Consider the following 23837-nt stretch of genomic DNA (forward strand, 5'->3'; position numbering starts at 1 on the left):
CCAGAATTCTGCGGAATGTTCCGGATTGTTCCATCAGCTAGACAGCTGGGGGAAAAATGAACTCGCTTTGGAGTGGCATTTCAGCCCTAACATAGCCTGTACCTTCTAATGTAGCCTTTCCAAATTCTTTCTAGCAAAATAAACTCCACCCAGTCTACTCCCAGCACTTATTATTATTATGGTTTGTGGCACAGTTAGCCAGATGTTTAGTCTGGATTTGGCATTTTTGTCCACCTATCAAGTCTTTTCCAGGGATTCGGGATAGGCAGAGGCTGTTATTTCATAATATTAAAGGTATTGCCACAGGATGCAAGCTGTTTGTTGTTGTTGTTGTTGTTGTTGTTGCTATTATTATTATTATTATTATTATTATTATTATTATTATTATTATTATTATTATTATTATTATTATTATTATTATTTAGGCTCCCTTCAAGAGGAGATCTCAGCAACATCCTTCTGTCCTCTTACCTCAGGAAGTTTGACTTGTCCTTCCAGGAAGTGGCAATTGCGAGGCTCGTGGGTGCAAACGTGACGATATTTGCACCAATAGCATCGGTATGGGCTCTCCACGCACGAGAGGCACCTGAAAGGATGAGAAGAGAAAAGAAACATAAAGGAAGTGACTTTTTTTCCCCCAGTGCTGTTATACCTTTGAACGGATGCTAAATGAATGCTTGTATGCTTGTAAGTCAACGACTGACTGACTGCCTTGCTTCACCAGCAAGATGGATGGCACGCTTCCATCTCTCTCTCTCTCTCTCTCTCTCTCTCTCTCTCTCCCTCTCTCTCTCTCTCTCTCTCTCTCTCTCTCCCTCTCTCTCTCTCTCTCTCTCTCTCTCTCTCTCCCTCTCTCTCTCTCTCTCTCTCTCTCTCTCTCTCCCTCTCTCTCTCTCTCTCTCTCTCATTCTCTCTCTCTCTCTCTCTTATCTATTATCTATTTATCCATCCATCTCTATTTTTCTTTCTTTTTTTCTTTCATCGTCTCTCTCTCTATCCATCTATCCATCCTTTTCTATTTTTCTTTATCATCTTTCTTTCTTTTCTTTTCTTACTTTCTTTCTATCATCTCTCTCTCATTTCTGTCTCTATTTTTCTGTCATCTATTTCTTTTTTCTTTCATCTCTCTCTATCCATCCATCCATCCATCCCTCTTTCTTTCTTTCTTTCTTTCTTCATCTCTCTCTCATTTCTATCTCTATTTTTCTTTCTATCATCTCTTTTCTTTCATCATCTCTCTCCTATCTATCTATATCTATCTATCTATCATCTATCTATCTATCTATCTATCTATCTATCTATCTATCTATCTATCTATCATCTCTCCTTCTCTCCCTCCCCCCTCTCTCTCACACACTCTATCTATATCTATCTATCTATCTATCTATCTATCTATCTATCATCTATCTATCTATCTATCTATCTATCATCTCTCCTTCTCTCCCTCCCCCCTCTCTCACACACTCACTCTATCTATCTATCTATCTATCTATCTATCTATCTATCTATCTATCTTCTATCTATCTATCTATCTATCTATCTATCTATCTATCTATCTATCTATCTATCTATCTATCTATCCATCCATCCATCTATCTATCCATCCATCCATCCATCCCTCTTTCTTTCTGTTTCTTTGTTTCTTTCCTCTCCCCGCCCCCTCTCTCTCCCAGTGAACTTACGAGGTGTGGACGCTGCAGTTGTAGAACACAAAGCTGGTGCTGGCAAAAGTCATGCCCGTTTCTTTGGATTTGAGCTGGAGCTGGACAACATGGTGGTCTCCTGCGAGGAAGGAAACAACAGGGTTGCCCTGTTATTCATCCGAAAACAGGGATGGAGGGAATTCTGTTCTTCTAGCAACTCTACCTGTATGCTGGTCCACCTGAGTGTGGCTGTTCTCTAGGGCAGGGAACTTGGCAACTTTAAGACTTGTGAACTTCAACTCCCAGAATTCCTCAGCCAGGAAGTTGAAGCCCACAAGTCTTATGTATGTGTGTGTGTGTGTGTGTGTGTGTGTGTGCGCGCAGATCCGGTGCAGATCCCGTCGAGCTCCATGGTTCTCTGCGGAGCTCCGGGAGATGAAGCGTCGGAGACGGGGCCTAGAGAGCGGTTGGAGGTCCAGCCGATCCGAATCCGACCGATTGCGACTAAGAGCCTACATTAGGTCTTATCTCGCTGCAATTAGGGAGGCGAGGTCCAACCACTTCGCCACCCTTATTGCGTCCGCAGATAATCGCCCGGCTGCCCTGTTTAGGGTGACTCGCTCCCTCCTAAATCAGGAGGTGAGGGAGGATCCCTTGCAGGGACGTGCCGAGGAGTTTAACCAACATCTGTCGGACAAAATCGCTCGGATTCGGACCGGTCTGGACTCTGACTGGGCAGAGTCTGACGATCAGGACACGGGTGGTCTTGTCGATATCACCTGGGAGGAGTTTGATTCTGTGACTCCGGAGGAAGTGGACAGGATCATGGGGAGGCTGAGCACCACCACATGTTTACTGGACCCGTGCCCTTCCTGGCTGGTCTATGCAGCCCGGGAGAGGACACACAGCTGGTTCCAGGCAGTTATATCGGCTTCTTTGAGTGAGGGTATCTTCCCCGCCGTCTTGAAGGAGGCGGTGGTGAGGCCTCTCCTCAAGAAGCCTGCCCTGGACCCGGCTGTATTGAACAACTTTCGTCCTGTCTCCAACCTTCGCTTTCTTGCGAAGGTTGTTGAGAGTGTGGTGGCGCATCAGCTCCCTCTGGTCCTGGATGAAGCGGATTATCTAGACCCGTACCAATCGGGTTTCAGGCCCGGGCACAGCACGGAGACGGCATTGGTCGCGCTGGTGAATGATCTCTGGAGGGCTCGGGACAGGGGGCATTCCTCTGTCCTAGTCCTATTAGACCTCTCGGCGGCTTTCGATACCATCGACCATGGTATCTTGCTGCGGCGTCTCAGGGGACTGGGAGTGGGAGGCACAGTTTTACAGTGGTTCTCCTCCTATCTCCAGGGACGTTCGCAGTCGGTGTTGGCAGGGGGGCAGAGGTCGACCGCGAGGTCTCTCATTTGTGGAGTTCCTCAGGGGTCGGTCCTCTCGCCTCTCCTGTTCAACATCTATATGAAGCCGCTGGGTGAGATCATTCGTGGCTTTGGAGTTGGGTATCATCAGTATGCTGATGATACCCAACTTTTCTTTTCAACCCCAAACCACCCCAGTGATGCCCTCAACGTGATGTCCCGTTGCCTGGAGGCGGTTCGGGTCTGGATGGGGAGGAACAGACTCCAGCTCAACCCCGACAAGACTGAGTGGCTTTGCATACCTTCATCCCGGGTTTATTCGGACATTCCACCTCTGGCTATGGGGGGTGAACTATTACCCCCCGTAGATAGGGCTCGCAACTTGGGGGTCCTCCTAGATTCACGGCTCACCTTGGAAGACCATATAGGAGCTGTGACTAGGGGGGCCTTCGCACAGGTTCGCCTGGTGCGTCAGTTGCGGCCCTATCTTAGCCGGGATGATCTATGCACGGTCACTCATGCGCTCGTGTCCTCTCGTCTGGACTACTGCAACGCTCTCTACATGGGGCTGCCCTTGAGGACCACCCGGAAGCTCCAACTGGTACAGAATGCAGCCGCGAGAGTGGTGTTGGGAGTCTCCCGATACTCCCACGTTACACCTCTGCTCCGTGAGCTGCATTGGTTGCCAGTTGTCTTCCGGGTGAGATTCAAGGTGCTAGTAATGGTGTTCAAAGCCCTCCATGGCATGGGGCCGGAGTACCTCAGGGAACATCTGCTACCGGCATCAAGCTCCCTGCGCCCTGTGCGTTCCCACAGAGAGGGCCTCCTCAGGGTGCCACCGATCAGAGAATGTCGATTGGTGGCCCCCAGGGGGAGATCCTTCTCTGTGGGCGCTCCGGAGCTGTGGAATCAGCTACCGGTAGAGCTCCGGATGGCGCCCGATCTTCGCTCCTTTCGTCGCGATCTTAAGACATTTCTGTTTGTACAAGCTGGCCTAGCCTGATGGGGATTGCTGGGGTTGTTTTATCTTTGGTCTTTTAATTTTTCTTGGGGTTTTTAGCGCTGTATTTCCATTGTTTTTAACTAGGGCAATTGTTTAATCTTTTTTTAATGTTTGTATTTGCTATTTTATTCTGCCCTGTGAACCGCCCTGAGTCCTCAGGGAGAAGGGCGGTATATAAATGTTATTAAATTAAATTAAATTAAATTAAATGTGCGTGTATGTATGTATGTATGTATGTATGTATGTATGTATGTATGTGTATATATATATATATATATATATATATATATATATATATGTATGTATGCAGTGCTTTTTTTGTAAAAGAAAAAGGTGCCGGAACTCCGTTCTGAGCGTTCTATGACAAAAAAAGCCCTGTATGTATGTATGTATGTATGTATGTATGTGTGTGTATACATATATGTTTTATTGATTTTTTTAATACTTCAACAATGCTTATTCAACAAACGTGTTGTCTGAGTTTATTGTTCACTAATGCAAATTAAATTCCTAATCCCTAGTTCGTTTCTCCAGCCAGTGATAAATAAGTCCCAAGTTTGAAAATATTCTGTTTCTTCTCTTTCCTTCAGTCTCAAAGTGAGTCTGTCCATTTCTGCGCAGTCTAGTATTTTTTAGATTATTTCTTCCTCCGATGGTATTTCTTCATTTTCCCAATATTGTGCAAATATACGTTTTGCTGCTGTTATCGCAGGCAAAATCAAATCTGTGCTTCATTTATCGAGCTTTTCTGGCCCTGCCTCATAAAAAGCAAAAAGTTCAGGTTTCAAATCTATGTGTTTCCCACAAGTCTTAAAGTAATGTAAATCACCGCATGTGAACCACACATTTAGATCAAGAGCACGTTTCGCCCAATTTGCTTCCCTTTCCCACATCCCACGGACCCCGAGGTCTCAGCCGTGACAACTCCTTTCCTAACCTTGGCGGACTGACAGGTCTTTCTATTTCCGTTAATCCCGGCCTCGATTCATTTAATGACAACCTGAATACCGGCCTGTGATTCATCTGACAAGCGAATCGGAGGGACCTATTAAGACTTCAGAACGAAGGTGTGCGCATGTTTAATGCAAAACCTTGGCCCTCATTTTTCGCCCCCTGAAAGAGTCATTAATCAATCACGGCAAAGGGGACTTGACAGACACTCACCGTGGTGTCTGCGTGCGCAAATATGCACTCGCACATCCCGGCATACATCTGGGGACCAGGACGCTCACACACACACATACACACACACACACACACACACACACACCACTCCGTCTGCCAACAATGACTTGGATACCTCTGTTAATGTGCTGGATTTAATTGCAGGCCACTTCCTGCTAGGACCGTGGTCCCCACCAGGCTGTGGGCAGAGTTTGCCTGCAGTACGGCATTCTATCCACTGTGCCACCAAGGCCCTCCCTCCCTCCCTCCCTCCCTTCCTTCCTTCCTTCCTTCCTTCCTTCCTTCCTTCCTTCCGACTTAGCAATAGCCCTTAGACTTATATACCGCTTCACAGTATTTTACAGCCCTCTCTAAGCAGTTTACTGAGTCAGCCTGTTGCCCCCCCACAACAATCTGGGTTCTCATTTACTGACCTCGGAAGGATGGAAGGCTGAGTCAACTTTGGGCCGGTGAGACTCGAACTGCCGAACTGCAAGTAGCCTGCAGCACTGCTTTCTCACCACTGTGCCATTTATTGTTAATTATTGCTTTAGTCTGGCAAGATTCTGTCTCTAGGCAAACAACAATAAAGGAACTGCTCAGAAGTCACTCCGCATGTTGTCCTTGGGGCCTGACATGCACGCGCACACACACACACACAGACACACACACACACACACACAGAGAGAGAGAGAGAGAGAGAGAGCTTGGGATCCTAACCATTTGGATACGTACCATTTTCCGTGATGATCTTTGGGACCTCCTTGGCTGCTGGCGACAGGCACTTGATTTTATTGCCTGACACCACACCGTTCATTTCTGCCAGGTCCCCAAAGGAGCAATTGACCCCATTGGATAGCTCAGGCACATTGTAGGTCTCCAACACCAGCTGGAGGAGAAAAGGAATTGAGGAGAGGAAAGTGAGGGATAAGAAAACGTGGAAAAGGACAGGAGGCCCCAAAGCTACAGAAGGAAAGAGAGAAGCTCCTGATGTTGCCATCACCACCAAAAGGAGGAGGCTGGGATTAATCAAACGATGTGTTTTGTCTTCCTCATAAAGATAATCACAACTGCACAGGTTACAGCAGACATGTCAAACTCGCGACGTCACATGACGTCACGCAACGTATCGGAACTTTTTCACCATTGCTGGAAATGGAGTGGGCGTGGCTTCCCGATGACGCATCCGGCCCACGGGCCGGCAGTTTGAAACCCCTGGGTTAGAGTGTAGACCAGGGATAGGCAACCTTGGCTCTTTTATGACTCGTGGACTTCAACTCCCAGAATTCCTGAGCCAGCCACGCTGAGGGGAAAGGGAGAGGTATCCAAGCTGAGCCACGGTGGCTCAGGAATTCTGGGAGTTGAAGTCCACGAGTCATAAAAGAGCCAAGCTTGCCTACCCCTGGTGTAGATCAACAATAAGACCATCAAAACAGTGGAGGAATTCATCTTTCTGGGATCTAAAATCAACCAACACGGTGTTTTTATCTTGTGAGGGTATCCAATCCAGTGATGGGGTTCAGCCAGTTCGCATCAGTTTGGCAGAACCGGTAGCTAAACCTGGTTGACTTCGGGAAACTGGCTGAACGCACGCTGATTCTGGGAGTCCGTTGCAGGCCTGGGAGGTCCTGGACGAGGCCTCCCAGGCCTAGAACGGCCTGCCGGAAGTGTGCGGATGCCATTTCCGGAAGTCCGTTCTAGGCCTGGGAGGCCAGAGAGTTCAGAGGTACCCCAAAAACCCTCCTCCTTACTGTCACACTATACTGGGAGACCGAGATGTTGTTGGGGTGCACGGTGAGTCGGACGCACTGCTTCGTCTCCGCAGCAAACCTCCGAGGCTCGCTGGACCGTTCACACTGTTCCTTCCTGGTGCACCTGAAAAGTGAGAGAGACGAACACAGAATCAGAAGCCATCAAAAGGCTTGCACCAAGCACAGTAGTCCTCCTACTTACGACCGGTTGGTCATAGAACTCCCTGGAGGAAGTTACACCCTGGATTCAAAGTTCTGACGGCCTCATTGTCGCACACCCACACTGGGTGTGCATGGAAGGCTGAGTGCAGCATCCCGCCATCATGTGACGGTTTTACCACAAATCCCTATACAGGTAGTCCTTGACTTACAACAGCTCACTTAGTGGTTGTTCAAAGTTACAACAGCAATGAAAAAGGGGACTTAGGATCATTTTTCAGACGACCGTTGTAGCATCCCCCATGGTCGGATGATCAAAATTCATACACTTGGCAACTGACTCGTATTTATGACGGTTGCAGTGTCCCGGATGTATGTTTCACATGATCCCTTTTTACGACCTTTGGACAAGCAAAGTCAATGGGAAAGCCAGATTCACTCCTTACTCACTGAACAACTTCAGGGATTCCTTTAACGACTGTGGCAAAAAAAAAAAGTTTAACATGGGTGGACTTCAACTCCCAGAATTCCTCAGCTATCATGGTTTAAGATGGGTAGACTTCAACTCCCAGAATTCCCCAGCTATCATGATTTAAGATGGCTGGACTTCAACTCTCAGAATTCCCCAGCTATCATGGTTTAAGATGGGTGGATTTCAACTCTCAGAATTCCCCAGCTATCATGGTTTAAGATGGGTGGATTTCAACTCTCAGAATTCCCCAGCTATCATGGTTTAAGATGGGTGGATTTCAACTCCCAGAATTCCTCAGCTATCATGGTTTAAGATGGGTGGACTTTAACGCCCAGAATTCCTCAGCTATCATGGTTTAAGATGGGTAGACTTCAACTCCCAGAATTCCTCAGCCATCATGGTTTAAGATGCGTGGACTTCAACTCCCAGAATTCCTCAACTATCATGCTGTAAGATGGGTGGACTTCAATTCCCAGAATCCCTCAGCCAATTTGGACACTCGGGAATGGGCATGTATTTATGACAGTTGCAGGGTCCAGATGTCAAGTAATTACTGTTTATAACCTTCCCAGTCGGATTCTGACAAGGAAGGTCAATGGAGGAAGCCCGATTCGCTTTACATGATTCGCTTAACAACGGTAGCGACTTGCTTAACAACTGTGTCCCCCCCCCAAAAAAAGGCCCTAAAATGGGCCAAAACTCCTTTCACAACACTCTTGCTTTGCACTGGAAATTTTGGGCTGAGTGGTGGCCGTGAGCCGAGGACTCCCGATCAGGGTTTTTATTTGTAAATCCAGCTCCTGTTCTCGGATGCAGCCTTCTCAGTCTGGTTTCCGCGGGAACAAAGGCTCCCGACACCTTCTCCCTGGCACCCGCTCACCTTTGCCAACAGCTCAACACCTCCCGTGCCAAAAGGTGTGAAGAATCATCCCAAAAAGGAAAGTAAGTGAGTTCAGTGAGGGAACAGGTGAAAACATGCACGGCACATGGAAGCATTTGGCCTGGCCAGAAATTCAGCAGACTGTGATTGGGTTGGCATTAAGAAGAAAGAGGGAAAGAGGGGAATTAGAGAGGGAGAAGAGAAAGGGAAAAAGCAAAAGAAACAGGAAAGCAGAAAAACCCTTCCTTCCTTCCTTCCTCCCTCTGTTCTCTATTTCCTCCCTCCCTGTTTTCTCTATTTCCTTCCTCGCTCCCTCCTCTGTTCTCTATTTCCTCCCTTCCTTCCTCCCTCCCTCCCTCTGTTCTCTATCTCCTTCCTTCCTCCCTCTCTCTCTCTCCCTCTGTTCTTTATTTCCTTCCTCCCTCCCTCTCTCCCTCCCTGTTCTCTATTTCCTTCCTCCCTCCCTCCCTCTGTTTTCTATTTCCTTCCTTCCTTCCTTCCTCCCTCCCTCCCTCTCTCCCTCTGTTCTGTATTCCTTCCTCCCTCCCTCCCTGTTTTCTATTTCCTTCCTTTCTCCCTCCCTCTCTCCCTCCCTCTGTTCTTTATTTCCTTCCTTCCTTCTCTCCCTCTGTTCTCTATTCCTTCCTTCCTCCCTCCCTCTCTCTCTCCCTCTGTTCTTTATTTCCTTCCTCCCTCCCTCTCTCCCTCCCTGTTCTCTATTTCCTTCCTCCCTCCCTCCCTCTGTTTTCTATTTCCTTCCTTCCTTCCTTCCTCCCTCCCTCCCTCTCTCCCTCTGTTCTGTATTCCTTCCTCCCTCCCTCCCTGTTTTCTATTTCCTTCCTTTCTCCCTCCCTCTCTCCCTCCCTCTGTTCTTTATTTCCTTCCTTCCTTCTCTCCCTCTGTTCTCTATTCCTTCCTTCCTCCCTCCCTCTCTCCCTCCCTCTGTTCTTTATTTCCTTCCTTCCTTCCTCCCTCTCTCCCTCTCTGTTCTCTATTTCCTTCCTTCCTTCCTTCCTTCCTTCCTTCCTTCCTTCCTTCCTTCCTTCCTTCCTTCCTTCCTTCCCTCTTGATGTTTTACCTCACTTGTTGTAAACTTCCTAGAAGCAGAAGGGTGATTTTTATCCCAAAGGTGCTTTTTCAGGAGGCAACTGGACTTTCCGGTTTTTCTTTGAAGACATTTCGCTTCTCATCCCAGAAGCTTCTTCAGCTCTGACTGGATGGTGGGGGGAATGGAAAGATTTATACTCCTTGCAGACAGCTGGTCATTTGCGTTTTTTTTAGCAAGTCGTTAAAGCTACCTGGAGGCTTATCTGTGTCTCTAAGGTCACCCGAGTGGTGCAAATGGGTGTGGAGCCTTCTTGGGCCTGCCAGACTGGAGATAGATGGTGTCGGATCCCTCCCCCTCTGTTGAGGGAGGGGCTGTTCAGTTTTGACCTGGATGGCCTCTTTGATCCTTCTTTCAAACCAGCGGTCCTCTTTGTCCAAAATGTGGAGTTTGCTGTCTTCGAAAGAGGGGCCTTTGTCTTTTAAATGCAGATGGACTGCTGAGTCTTCTCCCCTAGTTCTCGTAGGTTGTGCCATACCCATTTGCACCACTCAGGTGACCCTGGAGACACAGGTAAATCTCCAAGTGGCCTCAATGACTCTCTTAAAAGAATGCAAATGACCAGCTGTCTGCAAGGAGTATAAATCTTTCCCTTCCCCACCATCCAGTCAGAGCTGAAGAAGCTTCTGGGATGAGAAGCGAAATGTCTTCAAAGAAAAACAAGAAAGTTTCGTTGCCTCTTGAAAAAAGCACCTTTGGGACAACCATGATCCGGATGGCGGAGAATCTCCATAGACGAGGGTGATTTTTAACAAATAAACAAACATCTGCTTTGGGTCCCAGATAGCTTTTACAGTTTATTACAGGCTTTCCCATCCTGAACTCTCTCCAGATGTGTGGACATCAACTCCCAGAATTCCCTAGCCAGTATTGCTGAGAATTCTGAGAGTTGAAAATCCCCTTCTCGGCAGCTGAACTTCAATTCCCAGAATTCCTCTGCCAGTGTGGCCAGAGATGAGAGATAACGGGGTGTCGAAAGCCCTTTTTTAGGTAGCTGAACTTCAATTCCCAGAATCCCTCTGCCGGTGTGGCCAGAGATGAGAGATAACGGGGCGTCGAAAGCCCTTTTCTAGGTAGCTGAACTTCAATTCCCAGAATTCCTCTGCCGGTGTGGCCAGCGCTAAGAATTCTGGGAGATGAAGTTTCCCCCGCCCTCATCTGGAGGATTCCTACATTGGAAAAGTAATGCATCGGCAAGGTGCACAAAATCAAAGGCGAACATTTAACTGGAGGTGACTTGACTCTTGATAAACTGAAGCAGAGATTTGTGCAGCCCCGGGTGTGCAACCTGCTACTTCACACTGAGATTGTCGCAGCATCAGGAGCATTGCCACCTTTTTGAACAGCTGCCCCGCCAATCCCAATGCTGTGGGATCTGCAAGTTGCCAGAGACTCCGAGGGCTGAAATTCTGCCTGCTTCCCATCTGCTAAAGAAGCCTGCCAGATTCAAAAAAAAAAAAAAGGTGGGGGGGGGAAGCTAAGGAAAGAAAGCAAAACATGTGGGATTCCATGCTCCATGCTCCACCAACATGATGCTCAGCCTCCATATGGGGAACTTGCATTGATCGTCTTCAGCTAGGCTTGAACAGCTTGAGGCTAGCGCCAACCAGAACAGGAATTTCCACTGCTGGGTGGAAGAAAATGCGGTGGGGAAGCATCAGAATGGCCTTGATTCCACTGCACTGCAGACAGTCCTCAACTTACCAACACGAGTGCTGCGTTTTGTGACTTTTCTTGCCACAGTTGTTAAGTGAGCCAGCACAATTATTCAACTAGTAACGCGGTTGCTGCTAAACACCACTGACCAAACGCGATTTGCTTAGGGACTGTTCAAAATGAACAACGGCGCTGAAAAGACTGACTTATGAGTGGTTTTCACACTTACGACCATGGCGGCATCCCCTAGGTCACGCAATCAAAATTCAGACGCTTGGCAACTGACTCATCTTTATGACGGTCGCAGTGTCCCGGGGTCACATCATCCCCTTTTGCGACCTTCTGACAAGGGGGGAGCCAGATTCGCTTAACCACCAGGTTACTAACTTAACAACTGCAGGGATTCACTTAAGAACGGTGGCGAGAAAGGTTGTAATATGGGGCAATGCTCACTTAGCAATTGTCTCACTTAGTGACAGAAATTCTGAGCTCAGTTTTGTTCATACGTTGAGGACCACCCGTATAATTCAAGTTCCTTTTCTTTTCTTGCTTTCTTCTTCTTATTTTTTTTTTTAAAAATTGGATATCAAATTATTTTGTTGGTTATAATGCCGATGGCCAGATTTTCCTCCTACTGGCCTGTGGGAATATTAAGAGTGAAAGAGAGACGTAATTGAAAGTTTGTCCAGAAAAGAAATTGAAAGAAATTTAATACTGTAAACCGCCCAGTTATCTTGTGGTAACATGAGCAGTCAATACATTTAATCAATAGTAATAATAAAAGAAAAATAATAGTAAAAATGGGTTGGGATGCACTTTCTACCCAATCCTATTAAAGTAAAAAAAAGCAAATTCCACTTCTTTTGGGAATAGCTGGGAACTAAATATCTATCTATATCTATAACTCTCTACCTCTACCTCTATCTCTGTCTCTATCTATCTATCTATCTGTCTGTCTGTCTGTCTGTCTGTCTGTCTGTCTGTCTGTCTCTATCTACTGTCTGTCTATCTCTCTCTATCTCTCTATCTAGGTCTATCTATATTTATGTATCTCTATATCATCTGTCTGTCTGTCTTTCTGTCTGTCTGTCTGTCTCTCTCTCTATCTACATATCTATCTGCGTCTATCTATCATCTATCTGTTTGTCTGTCTATCTATCTATCTATCTATCTGTCTGTCTGTCTGTCTGTCTGTCTGTCTGTCTGTCTCTATCTACTGCAGGGGTGTCAAACTCAATTTCATTGAGGGCTGTATCAGCATTGTGGTTGCCCTCAGGGGGCCGGGTGGGTATGGCCTGGGTGGGCGTGGCCTACTGGGTGGGCGTGGCTAAAGTGGGTATGGCCTACTGGGTGGGCGTGGCCAGCTCTACATCGTTCGCATCAAGGGTGCCTATGGGGGCCTGGGCAGGAGTGGGACAGATCTGAGGGTCTCTGGCAGAAGGAGGGTCTCTGGGCCAGGGCCAAGGCAGTGGGGGCCGTTCCCTCACTGTTTCCAGGATGGCTTCATGGGCCGCATGAAACCACTTCGCGGGCCGGATCTGGCCCCCGGCCCTTGTGTTTGACATGTCTGATCTACTGTATGTCTCTCTCTCTCTCTCTCTCTCTCTCTCTCTCTCTCGGTCTATCTATATTTATGTATCTCTATATCATCTGTCTGTCTGTCTTTCTGTCTGTCTGTCTGTCTGTCTGTCTGTCTGTCTGTCTCTCTACATATCTATCTGGGTCTATCTATCATCTATCTGTTTGTCTGTCTGTCTGTCTGTCTGTCTGTCTGTCTGTCTGTCTGTCTGTCTATCTATCTATCTATCTATCTATCTATCTATCTATCTATCTATCATCTATGTCTATCTATCATCTATCTATCTGTCTGTCTATCTATCTATCTATCATTTGTCTGTCTGTCTGTCTATCTATCTATCTATCTATCTATCTATCATCTATGTCTATCTATCATCTATCTATCTGTCTGTCTATCTATCTATCTATCATCTGTCTGTCTGTCTGTCTGTCTATCTATCTATCTATCTATCTATCTATCTATCTATCTATCATCTATGTCTATCTATCATCTATCTATCTGTCTGTCTATCTATCTATCTATCAACTGTCTGTCTGTCTGTCTGTCTATCTATCTATCTATCTATCTATCTATCTATCTATCTATCTATCTATCTATCATCTATGTCTATCTATCATCTATCTATCTGTCTCTATCTATCTATCTATCTATCTATCTATCTATCTATCTATCTATCTATCTATCTATCATCTGTCTGTCTGTCTATCTATCTATCTATCTATCTATCTATCTATCTATCTATCTATCTATCTATCATCTATCTATCTATCTATCTAGTTGGCTGTGCACCCAGTGGAGAAAGGACTTAACTGGAGTCCCCACTGCTAGAAAAGTCTGACTGGAACAGTCCAGTATGGCTGCCTTCCATGGGAAGAACATTTGAAATTATTGGAAAACAACAACACCACCCTTCTTTGGAACATATGTCTTTTGTTTTGACCTTGAACGAAACTGCGCCATCCGAGCAGCCGTTGGACCGCTCCAAAGTGTTTCATGTTAGAAAGACAACTCAGAATGCCTGAAAACACAACTCTCCCAACGCATTTGGGTTTCAGGCTTTGAAGCGCTCCAAACAGCTGTTATTTTGAAGAGGAGACAATCTGCGTTCCCCACCACCACCACCACCCGTTCACAACATGCCAACTTCATTTTATATACAACGTGCCGCGGGATGGATAGAATTCAGTGTGGCTGCGGAGAGGCAGGAAAAACCCACAGGGTGTTCCCTCTGGTTTCCAAATCCACTTTTTGTGTATTTGTAGTATTTTTTTGGTAATCAAACATTTTGTATCTAACAAAATGGAATTCAATGGTGAAAAATTCAGGTTCTGCATTTAGACAAGAAAAACCAAATGCCCAGGTACAGTAACGGGGGTACCTTGCTCAATAGTAGCAACTGCGAGAGGGATCTTGGAGTCCTAGTAGACAATCCCTTAAATGTGAGTCAGCCGTGTGCTGCAGCTGCCAAAAAGGCCAACACAGTGCTAGGCTGCATCAACAGAGGGATAGAATCAAGATCACGTGAAGTGTTAATAACACTTTACAAGGCCTTAGTAAGGCCACACTTGGAATACGGCATCCAGGTTTGGTCACCACGATGTAAAAAAAGATGTTGAGACTCTGGAAAGAGTCCACAGAAGAGCAACAAAGATGATCAGGGGACTGGAGGCTAAAAGATATCAGGAACGGTTGCTGGAATTGCACTGCAACCGTCATAATGTGAGTCCATGGCCAAGCATCCATATTTTGACCACATAAGCGTGGGGAAGGTGCCACGGTCATCAGGTGAAAAATGGTGTCAGTCCCTCTTTTTCAGTGCCGTCATAACTTTGAACTGGAAATGGGAAGTGAAAAATGGAAATTACACCAAGGGTAATGGTAAACAGAACTTCATCCCCAAGCAGAAGAAGAGAAGAAAGCTCCACCTCAGATGTTCCAGCAAAATTGGACAGGCAAAGGAATTCACACAGAAGCACAGGAGACCTCAAGGAGAGACCCAAGCTAGAACTATGGAGAACTTTCCTGAACTTCCCCAATTAATCAGCGGAACGAGTTGACTCCAGAGGTTGTGGGTGCTCCATCACTGGAACTTTTCAAGAAGAGATTGGACATCCCTTTGTCTGAAATGGTATAGGGCAGGGGTCCCCAACCCCCGGTTCATGGACCGGTACCGGACCGCGGCACACCAGCAACCGGTCCGCACAAACAAGCAAAGCCCCATCAGTGGGATGCAGGCAGCACACAAAACCACACATTCTCCAGCCCGTGGAAAAACCTTTCTCTGTGGAACCAGTCCCTGGTGCCCAAAAGGTTGGGGGCCTCTGCTATAGGGTCTCCTGCTTGAGCTGGGAGTTAGACTAGAAGATCTCCAAGGGCCCTTCCAACTCTGTTGTTATTCCGTTATTCCGTTACTCCATTATTCCGCTGTTCTGTTGTGGGTGCTCCATCACTGGAGGTTCTCAAGAAGAGATTGGACATCCATTTGTCTGAAATGGTCTAGGGCAGACAGGTCAAACTCGCAACATCAAGTGACATCACGTGACGTATCAGAACTTTTTCCCCATTGCCAGCAATGGGGTAGGCACGGTTTCTTCGTGACGCGTCCGGCCCGCGTCCGGCAGTTTAACACCCCTGGTCTAGGGCAGGGCTAGGTAACCTTGGCTCTTTTATGACTGGTGGACTTCAACTCCCAGAATTCCTGAGCCAGCGTGGCTCAGCTTGGAAACCTCTCCCTTTCCCCTCAGCATGGCTGGCTCAGGAATTCTGGGAATTGAAGTCCACCAGTCATAAAAGAGCCCAGGTTGCCTAACCCTGCACTAAACTAAACAAACCTAGTTCCCACAACTTGACAACCCTCTAGTTCAGAGGTAGGCAACCTTGGCTCTTTTATGACTCGCGGACTTCAACTCCCAGAATGCCTGAGCCAGCCTGGCTCAGCATGGAATCCTCTCCCTTTCCCCTCAGCATGGCTGGCTCAGGAATTCTGGGAGTTGAAGTCCACCAGTCATAAAAGAGGTTACCTACCCCTGGTACTATAGGGTCTCCTGCCTGAGCAGAGGGTTGGACTAGAAGACCTCCAAGGTCCCTTCCATGCGGGAAACAGATGTCTATAGTGAGGGAAAACTCGCCCCCAAGAAAGCAGACACTATTTTAACCCGCGCTATATTTGGAGAACAGCACTGCAAAGTTTTGAAGAAGCGTGGAAAATGAAGGCTGGCATCAGTTTGGGTGGCCCCCAACCCTGATGGGGTTTAAAAAGACATTTTTTTAAAAAAAAAAAGGCATTAAAGCCAGGATGTCTCATGTCACCAAAGGGAGAATGCAGGAATGCTCTGTTGCTTCCTTCTGATCGTTGTCGACTACCCTGTTTATTTTTGGACTGTTTTCTGCGGTGGGCCACCCAGCTCCATTGTGGGAGAATCCTATATACATTCTTAAAATAAATTACAACGCAATAAATCCAGTTGGCAAGTCAACATATTGCCTTCCTGCATGTACCAAATACAATTCTTCTCCCAGTCTTTAATTTTTCCCCTGTGCAACAGATGTCAAGCAGCTGCTTTAAGGAGGTGTTAAATGAGGAAAAAAGAAAGCACGGAGGGCTCCAATGGGTGCAGCTGTGTGTCGAAATCTGCACATTGGTCGGCGTGAGGTGAAAATCAAAACTCTGTCCTTTTTATACCTTCCGGAAAGTAAGCAGGGTGTGGAGACCAGCACAGTTTTGGCAGATTTTCGAAAGCACCAAGGCCCTCAATAGATGCCACCGGAAAGCACTTTGTTCACAGTTTCTTAATTGGTAAGAAGACACTCCTTTAAGTTACAACGGCACTGGGAAAAACTGACTTATGACCGTTTTCCCACACCTTACCGGCGTGGCAGGATCCCCATTGTCGCGGGATCAAAATGTGGCAACTGGCTCATATTTTTGACAGTTGCAGTGTGCCGCCAACATCTCTGGGGACTTTCTGACCACCGGGGCTGTGGTGGCGCAGTGGTTAGAGGGCAGGACTGCAGACAAAACTCTTCATTCCCACAGCCTGGAGTTCGATCCTGGCCAGCTCCACGTTGACTCAGCCGCTCATTCCTTCCGAAGTCGGTAAAATGAGGACCCAGATTGTTGTGGGAGGCGGGGGGGGGGAAACTGGCTGGTTCTGTAAACTGCTTTTAGAGAGGGCTGCAAAGCTGTCCATCACTGGAGGTTTTTAAGAAGAGACTGGACAACCATTTGTCTGAAATAATATAGGTCCCAACTGTGCTATTCTGCTCTGCTCTGCTCTGTTCCATTCCATTCATTCTCTATTCTATTCTATTCTATTCTATTCTATTCTATTCTATTCTATTCTATTCTATTCTATTCTATTCTATTCTATTCTATTCCATATTTTCTATTCTATTCTATTCTATTCTATTCTATTCTATTCTATTCTATTCTATTCTATTCTATTCTATTCTATTCTATTCTATTCCATATTTTCTATTCTATTCCATATTTTCTATTCTATTCTATTCTATTCTATTCTATTCTATTCTATTCTATTCTATTCTATTCTATTCTATTCTATTCTATTCTATTCTGTTCTGTTCTGTTCCGTTCCATTCATTCTCTATTCTATTCTATTCTATTCTATTCTATTCTATTCTATTCTATTCTATTCTATTCCATATATTCTATTCTATTCTATTCTATTCTATTCTATTCTATTCTATTCTATTCTATTCTATTCTATTCTATTCTATTCTATTCTATTCTATTCTATTCTATTCCATATATTCTATTCTATTCTATTCTATTCTATTCTATTCTATTCTATTCTATTCTATTCCATATATTCTATTCTATTCTATTCTATTCTATTCTATTCTATTCTATTCCATATATTCTATTCTATTCTATTCTATTCTATTCTATTCTATTCTATTCTATTCTATTCTATTCTATTCTATTCTATTCTATTCTATTCTATTCTATTCTATTCCATATATTCTATTCTATTCTATTCTATTCTATTCTATTCTATTCTATTCTATTCTATTCTATTCTATTCTATTCTATTCTATTCTATTCTATTCTATTCTATTCTATTCTATTCTATTCTATTCTATTCTATTCTATTCTATTCCATTTCCATTCAAGATTTTCCCTGTGGAAATGGGGCTGCTCTCAGGCTCTGGGCTAAAATGCTTGGATGTCTCTCTCTCTCTCTCTCTCTTTGTGTGTGTGTGTGTAGGAAACCACACACCAAGGATGGCTTCCAACTTGTTGATGCCAGTGAAATAACTGTTCATCCCACGGAGGGTCTCCGGTCATCAATCCAGGCCACGGTGGCTTGACTGTCCAGCAGGCCCCAGTCCAAGGCCTCTTCTGATTCTGTTCTTTGCAGTTAATTGCCTACAAGGATGCTACTTATCCTAGGCAGCCCTAGAGGGAGAGAGGGCTGATGGAGATGGTTGCCTAGCAGCAGCCAATGGCGTGCCGTCTTTTATTATTATTTTTTCCTAGAAGGACCAAGGATGCTGGAGAAAAGCATAACCCGTGATTGTGGGGGGGGGGCTCAGTTCCTCTCTGAAGAAAGGCCAAAGTTGTTTGGCCTTTATTTGCCGAGAGTTGGAAAACAGGGCAAGGAGCAGACTTGGAGATTGTGACATGATCAAATGATAAACCGTGCAGAGTTGGAGGAAAACGGGGGATGATTCTTTTCGTTTCCCTCTGCAGACAAAATCTCCAGCGCACGACCTCTTAAACAGGTCAGAGGGGAAAAAACGGGCAGGATATATTCTGCCAACATGCTAAACTAGGTTTATGCTAACCTTGCTTTGTCTTATTTGGTGACGTGCGAACGCCTCCAGGATCATCAGAATCAGAGTCGAGCTGGAAGGGACCTTGGAGGTCTTCTAGTCCAGCCCCCTACTCAAGCAGGAATTGCTATACCATAGTAAAGGAGGCTTGGATTTTATTTATTTATTTAATTTATTTTTATTTATTTTATTTTAATTCCATTTATATCCCGCCCTTCTCTGAAGACTCAGGGCGGCTTACAAGCTTAGCAGTAGCTAAGGATTGATATTTTTGTGAGAATCTAAAAAAAGAGGGAGGGGGGGGCTATATTCGTTTATTCAGTAAGGAAATGCGTGTGGCTGGCCCAACTTATGCGCGGTGACTCTGGATGATTTACAGAAATAAAACCCCAGTATAAAACCCAAGGCAGGTAGTCCTCAGCTTACAGCCACAACTAAGCCCCAAATGTCTTGTTCTTAAAGCCAGACATTTGCGAAGTGGATTTTGCCCCATTTTACGACCTTTCGGGCCACCGTCGTTAAGTCAATCACTGCAGCCGTTCATTTAGTAATAAAGCTGTTAAGTGAATCTGGCTCTCTCCCCCCCCCCAACGGACTTTGCTTGTCAAAAGGTCACAAAAAACGGGATCTCGCGACCCGGGGACACTGCCACCATCATAAATATGAACCGGTTGCCGAGCATCCATAGTTTGACCACTTGACCATGGGGATGGTGCAAGGGGCGTGAGGAAAAAAATGGTCACAAGCCACTTCTGTCGGTACTGTTGTAATTTCAAATGGTCACTAAATGAACTGTTGTAAGTCGAGGACTGTCTGTAACTGCCCCGTCCTCCTGGTGACAACAATCAGGCCAACCACTCGATGGGCTAGGAATCGTCCCCAGCCAGTTAGCAGAACCATCCCTTCGGGGCTGTTCAAAAGAGAGTCAAAGTGGGGGACAATCTTATTTCCACAGGGATGGTGCTCCTCAAGGAGCCACCACAGAGAAGGCCCTTCTTTGTCCCACCAGATGGATCTCCTCAAGAGAGGAGATCCATAACGTTCCCTGCCTCCCCAGTCTGGTGGATCTGGTTCTTCTTGGTCCCACCAGATGGACCTCCTTAAGAGAAGGGACCCATAACATCTTATTTCCAATCTTATCTCTCAGGGATGATGTTCCTCAGGGAGGGAGCCACCACGGAGAAGCCCCTTCTTCTTGGTCCCACCAGATGGACCTCCTTAAGAGAAGGGACCCATAACATCTTATTTCCAATCTTATCTCAGCAGGGATGATGTTCCTCAGGGAGGGAGCCACCACGGAGAAGGACCTTCTTCTGGGCTCCACCAGATGGATCTCCTTAAGAGTGGGGACCCATGGTATCCCCTGCCTCTTTGCTTTGGTGGGTCAGGTAGATATAACTGGTTACAGGCGGTCCTTCAAATAACAGGGAAGGAGCCACCATGGAGAAGGCCCTTCTTCTTGGTCCCACCAGATGGATCTCCTCAAGAAAGGAGATCCATAACGTCCCCCGCCTCCCCAGTCTGGTGGATCTGGTTCTTCTTGGTCCCACCAGATGGACCTCCTTAAGAGAAGGGACCCATAACATCTTATTTCCAATCTTATCTCTCAGGGATGATGTTCCTCAGGGAGGGAGCCACCACGGAGAAGCCCCTTCTTCTTGGTCCCACCAGATGGACCTCCTTAAGAGAAGGGACCCATAACATCTTATTTCCAATCTTATCTCTCAGGGATGATGTTCCTCAGGGAGGGAGCCACCACGGAGAAGCCCCTTCTTCTTGGTCCCACCAGATGGACCTCCTTAAGAGAAGGGACCCATAACATCCCCTGCCTCCCAGCTTTGGTGGGTTGAGTGGACACAACTGGGAAAAGACAGTCCTTCAAATAACAGGGAAGGCACCCCCACGGAGAAGGCCCTTCCTTCTTCTAGGTCCCACCAGATGGATCTCCTTAAGAGAGAGGACCCATAATACCCCCTTGCTTCCCATTCTGGTGGGTTGGGTGGACATAACTGGGGAAAAATTGTCCTTCAAAGAACAGGAAGGAGCCACCACGGAGAAGGCCTTCTTCTGGGTCCCACCAGATGCACCTCCTTAAGAGAGGGGATCCATAACATCTTACTTCCAATCTTATCTCTGCAGGGATGATGTTCCTCAGAGAAGGAGACATCACGGAGAAGGCCTTCTTCTGGATCCCACCAGATGGACCTCCTTAAGACAGGGGACCCATAACATACCCTGGCTCTGCCCTCTGGTGAGTTGGGTTGACAGAACTGGGAGAAGATGGTCCTTCAAATAACCTGGCCCCAAGACATGGAGAGCTTTGAAGGTGACAACCGGCCTCTCGAACTGGGACCCGGAAGCAAACAGGCAGCCAGTGCAGCTCCCAGAAGAGAGGCGAGACGGATACAAATCTAGGCTCGCACGAAAAACGTGCAAGCCACCAAATTTGGAACTAACGGAAGCTTCTGGATACTCTGCAAGGGCACCCCCAAGTACGGCGCACGGTTAATTCAGGAGCTATCTGAAGGAAGGTCCCAGTGTCGCGTGACCACAGCTGAGTAGTCACAACAGGCCCAGACAACCTTGTGACTCCAAAAGAAAAAAGAAAAAAAATGGAAACAGGTCCAGAAAGGCATAACAAATCTGGCTGCTTGAGTGTGTGTTTCATTCCCGGCTTGGCTTACAACGTTGGCCAAATCTATCGCCTTGGCAAGTAGAGCAGGCTAATCTATTCTAATGCATGCTAATTAAAGCTGAACTGCAAGCTTGACGAATAACCCAGCTCAAGACAGCAGAACCTCAACCCTCCCGCTTCCTTCCTCCTTGTCCCTTACTATCTCTCCTCCCAGATGGGATGCTGCGTCTTGTTGCAAAGTTACTATTTTATTAAAATAGTGCAGATGTGCCCGAGTTGTTTTTGTTACAGTATTGGATACGGGGGGGAAAAAAAGCATTTCAAAGCTTTTCCCCCCCTGTAAATGCAGACGCTTACGTACTGCACACACTGAGCTAAGACAGCGTTGTTCAAACGTGGCCCCTTTAAGAGGTGTGGACTACAACTCCCAGAATTCTCCTCCAGCCAGCCAGCTGCTTTTGTGGCTAAAAGTTGGGCTTTGGTTTAAATGGCAGAAAGGATTCATCTACCCCGCTTCGGGTCTGTTTTTTCTTTATGTATTTGCATCCCGCCTCTTATGATTTTGACAAATCGCTCAAGGCCGTCGTGAGCACGTCGCTGCCCTTCTCCTTTTTCCCCCCACATCAACAACAACCCTGTGAGGTTGATGGCCCTGAAAGGAAAGACTGGCTCGAAATTGCCCAGTCAGCTTTCATGCCTAAGAAAGAACTAGAACTCACTGTCTCCTGGAGATTGGCCCAAAGTCAGCGAGCCAGTTTTCATGGCTCAGGCGGGACTTGAACTCGTCGTCTCCTGCTTTCTAGCTTGGTGCCTAGCCGCTTACCAAACTGGTCCATGCAGAAAGCAGAAAGCCCAAGAATACTTGAGAAATCACGAATGCTCTATCCCAGGGCTAGGCCACCTTGGCTCTTTTATGACTGGTGGACTTCAACTCCCAGAATTCCTGAGCCAGCCATGCTGAGGGGAAAGTGAGAGGTTTCCAAGCTGAGCCATGCTGGCTCAGGAATTCTGGGAGTTGAAGTCCACAAGTCATAAAAGAGCCAAGGTTGCCTACTCCTGGCCTAGGCCTAGGCCGCTTTATGACTGGTGGACTTCAACTCCCAGAATTCCTGAGCCAGCCATGCTGAGGGGAAAGGGAGAGGTTTCCAAGCTGAGCCGTGCTAGCTCAGGAATTCTGGGAGTTGAAGTCCACCAGTCATGAAGGGGCCATAGTTCCCCCATGCTGGCTGAGGAATTCTGGGAGTTGAAGTCCACGAGTCATGAGGGGGCCATAGTTCCCCCATGCTGGCTCAGGAATTCTGGGAGTTGAAGTCCACAAGTCATAAAAGAGCCAAGGTTGCCTACCCCTGGGCTAGGCCAACCTTGGCAGCTCTATGATTTGTGGACTTCAACTCCCAGAATTCCTGAGCCAGCATGGCTCAACAGGGAAACCTCTCCCTTTCCCCTCAGCATGGCTGGCTCAGGAATTCTGGGAGTTGAAGTCCACAAGTCATGAGGGGGGCATAGTTCCCCCATGCTGGCTCAGGAATTCTGGGAGTTGAAGTCCACAAGTCATAAAAGAGCCAAGGTTGCCTACCCCTGCTCTATACAGTTAGCCTAGAACAGGCACGTCAAACTGCTGGCCTGTGGGCCAGATGCGTCACGCCGAAACCGCACCCACCCCATTGCCGGCAATGGGGAAAAATTTCAATACATCGCGCGACGTCACGTGACGTCGAGAGTTTGACATGTCTGGCCTAGAAGAACAGTAGGTCCTCGCCTTACAACCACAACTGAGCCCAAACTTTATGTTGCTAAGTGAAACAGCTCTTCAGCGTGTTTTGCCCCATTTTACGACCTTTCTTGCCACGGTTGTTAAATGCATCACTGCAGCTGTTAAGCAAATCTGTCTTCCCCATTGACTTTGCTCATCAGAAGGTCGCAAAAGGGGATCACGTGACCCCTGGGGTCACTGCAACTAGGTAGGAGCCGGTTGCCAAGCCTCTGAATTTTGATCACGTGACCATGGGGGTGCTGAAGTAGTCGTTAAGTATGAAAAACGGTCATAACTCGGTTTTTTGGTGCTATTGTACCTTTCAATGGTCACTAAATGAGCTGTTGTAAGTTGAGGGCTACCTGTATGTTCCCTTCCCTTCTCCTCCAGGGAACATCTAGAGAAGATGTTGACGAACCTAAAGGACGTCATCTTGAAAGTCCATCAAGAGTTATCTTCAAGAATTTGGCTAAGAAGCACACACAGCGACTGAAAATAGGAGGAGCCTTCCTTCCTTCCTTCCTTCCTTCCTTCCTTCCTTCCTTCCTTCCTTCCTTCCTTCTTATTCTTCTTCCTTCTTCTCATTTTCCTTCCTTCCTTCCTATTCTCTTTCCTTCTTCTCATTTTCCTTCCTTCCTTCCTTCCTTCCTTCCTTCCTTCCTTCTTATTCTCCTTCCTTCTTCTCATTTTCCTTCCTTCCTTCCTATTCTCTTTCCTTCTTCTCATTTTCCTTCCTTCCTTCCTTCCTTCCTTCTTATTCTCCTTCCTTCTTCTCATTTTCCTTCCTTCCTTCCTATTCTCTTTCCTTCTTCTCATTTTCTTTCCTTCCTTCCTTCCTTCCTTCCTTCCTTCCTTCCTTCCTTCCTTCCTTCTTATTCTCCTT

The 23837-nt window shown here is 46.6% G+C and overlaps 1 protein-coding gene across 1 annotated transcript in view; it reads right to left on the reverse strand.

Annotated features, from left to right (window-relative positions):
- Window positions 1–23837, reverse strand: part of PLXNA4 (plexin A4) — a gene marked incomplete at both ends in the record, with an annotated part of 418983 nt that overhangs the window by 110420 nt on the left and 284726 nt on the right. Inside the window, 4 exons of the mRNA XM_083365401.1 lie at window positions 472–586; window positions 1683–1782; window positions 5904–6057; window positions 6920–7043. Coding sequence (XP_083221527.1) covers window positions 472–586; window positions 1683–1782; window positions 5904–6057; window positions 6920–7043 — 493 coding nt within the window. The remainder of the gene's footprint in view (window positions 1–471; window positions 587–1682; window positions 1783–5903; window positions 6058–6919; window positions 7044–23837) is intronic.

This window comes from Vipera ursinii, assembly GCF_947247035.1.
Source record: "Vipera ursinii genome assembly, chromosome: 6".
Taxonomy (NCBI): Eukaryota; Metazoa; Chordata; class Lepidosauria; order Squamata; family Viperidae; genus Vipera; species Vipera ursinii.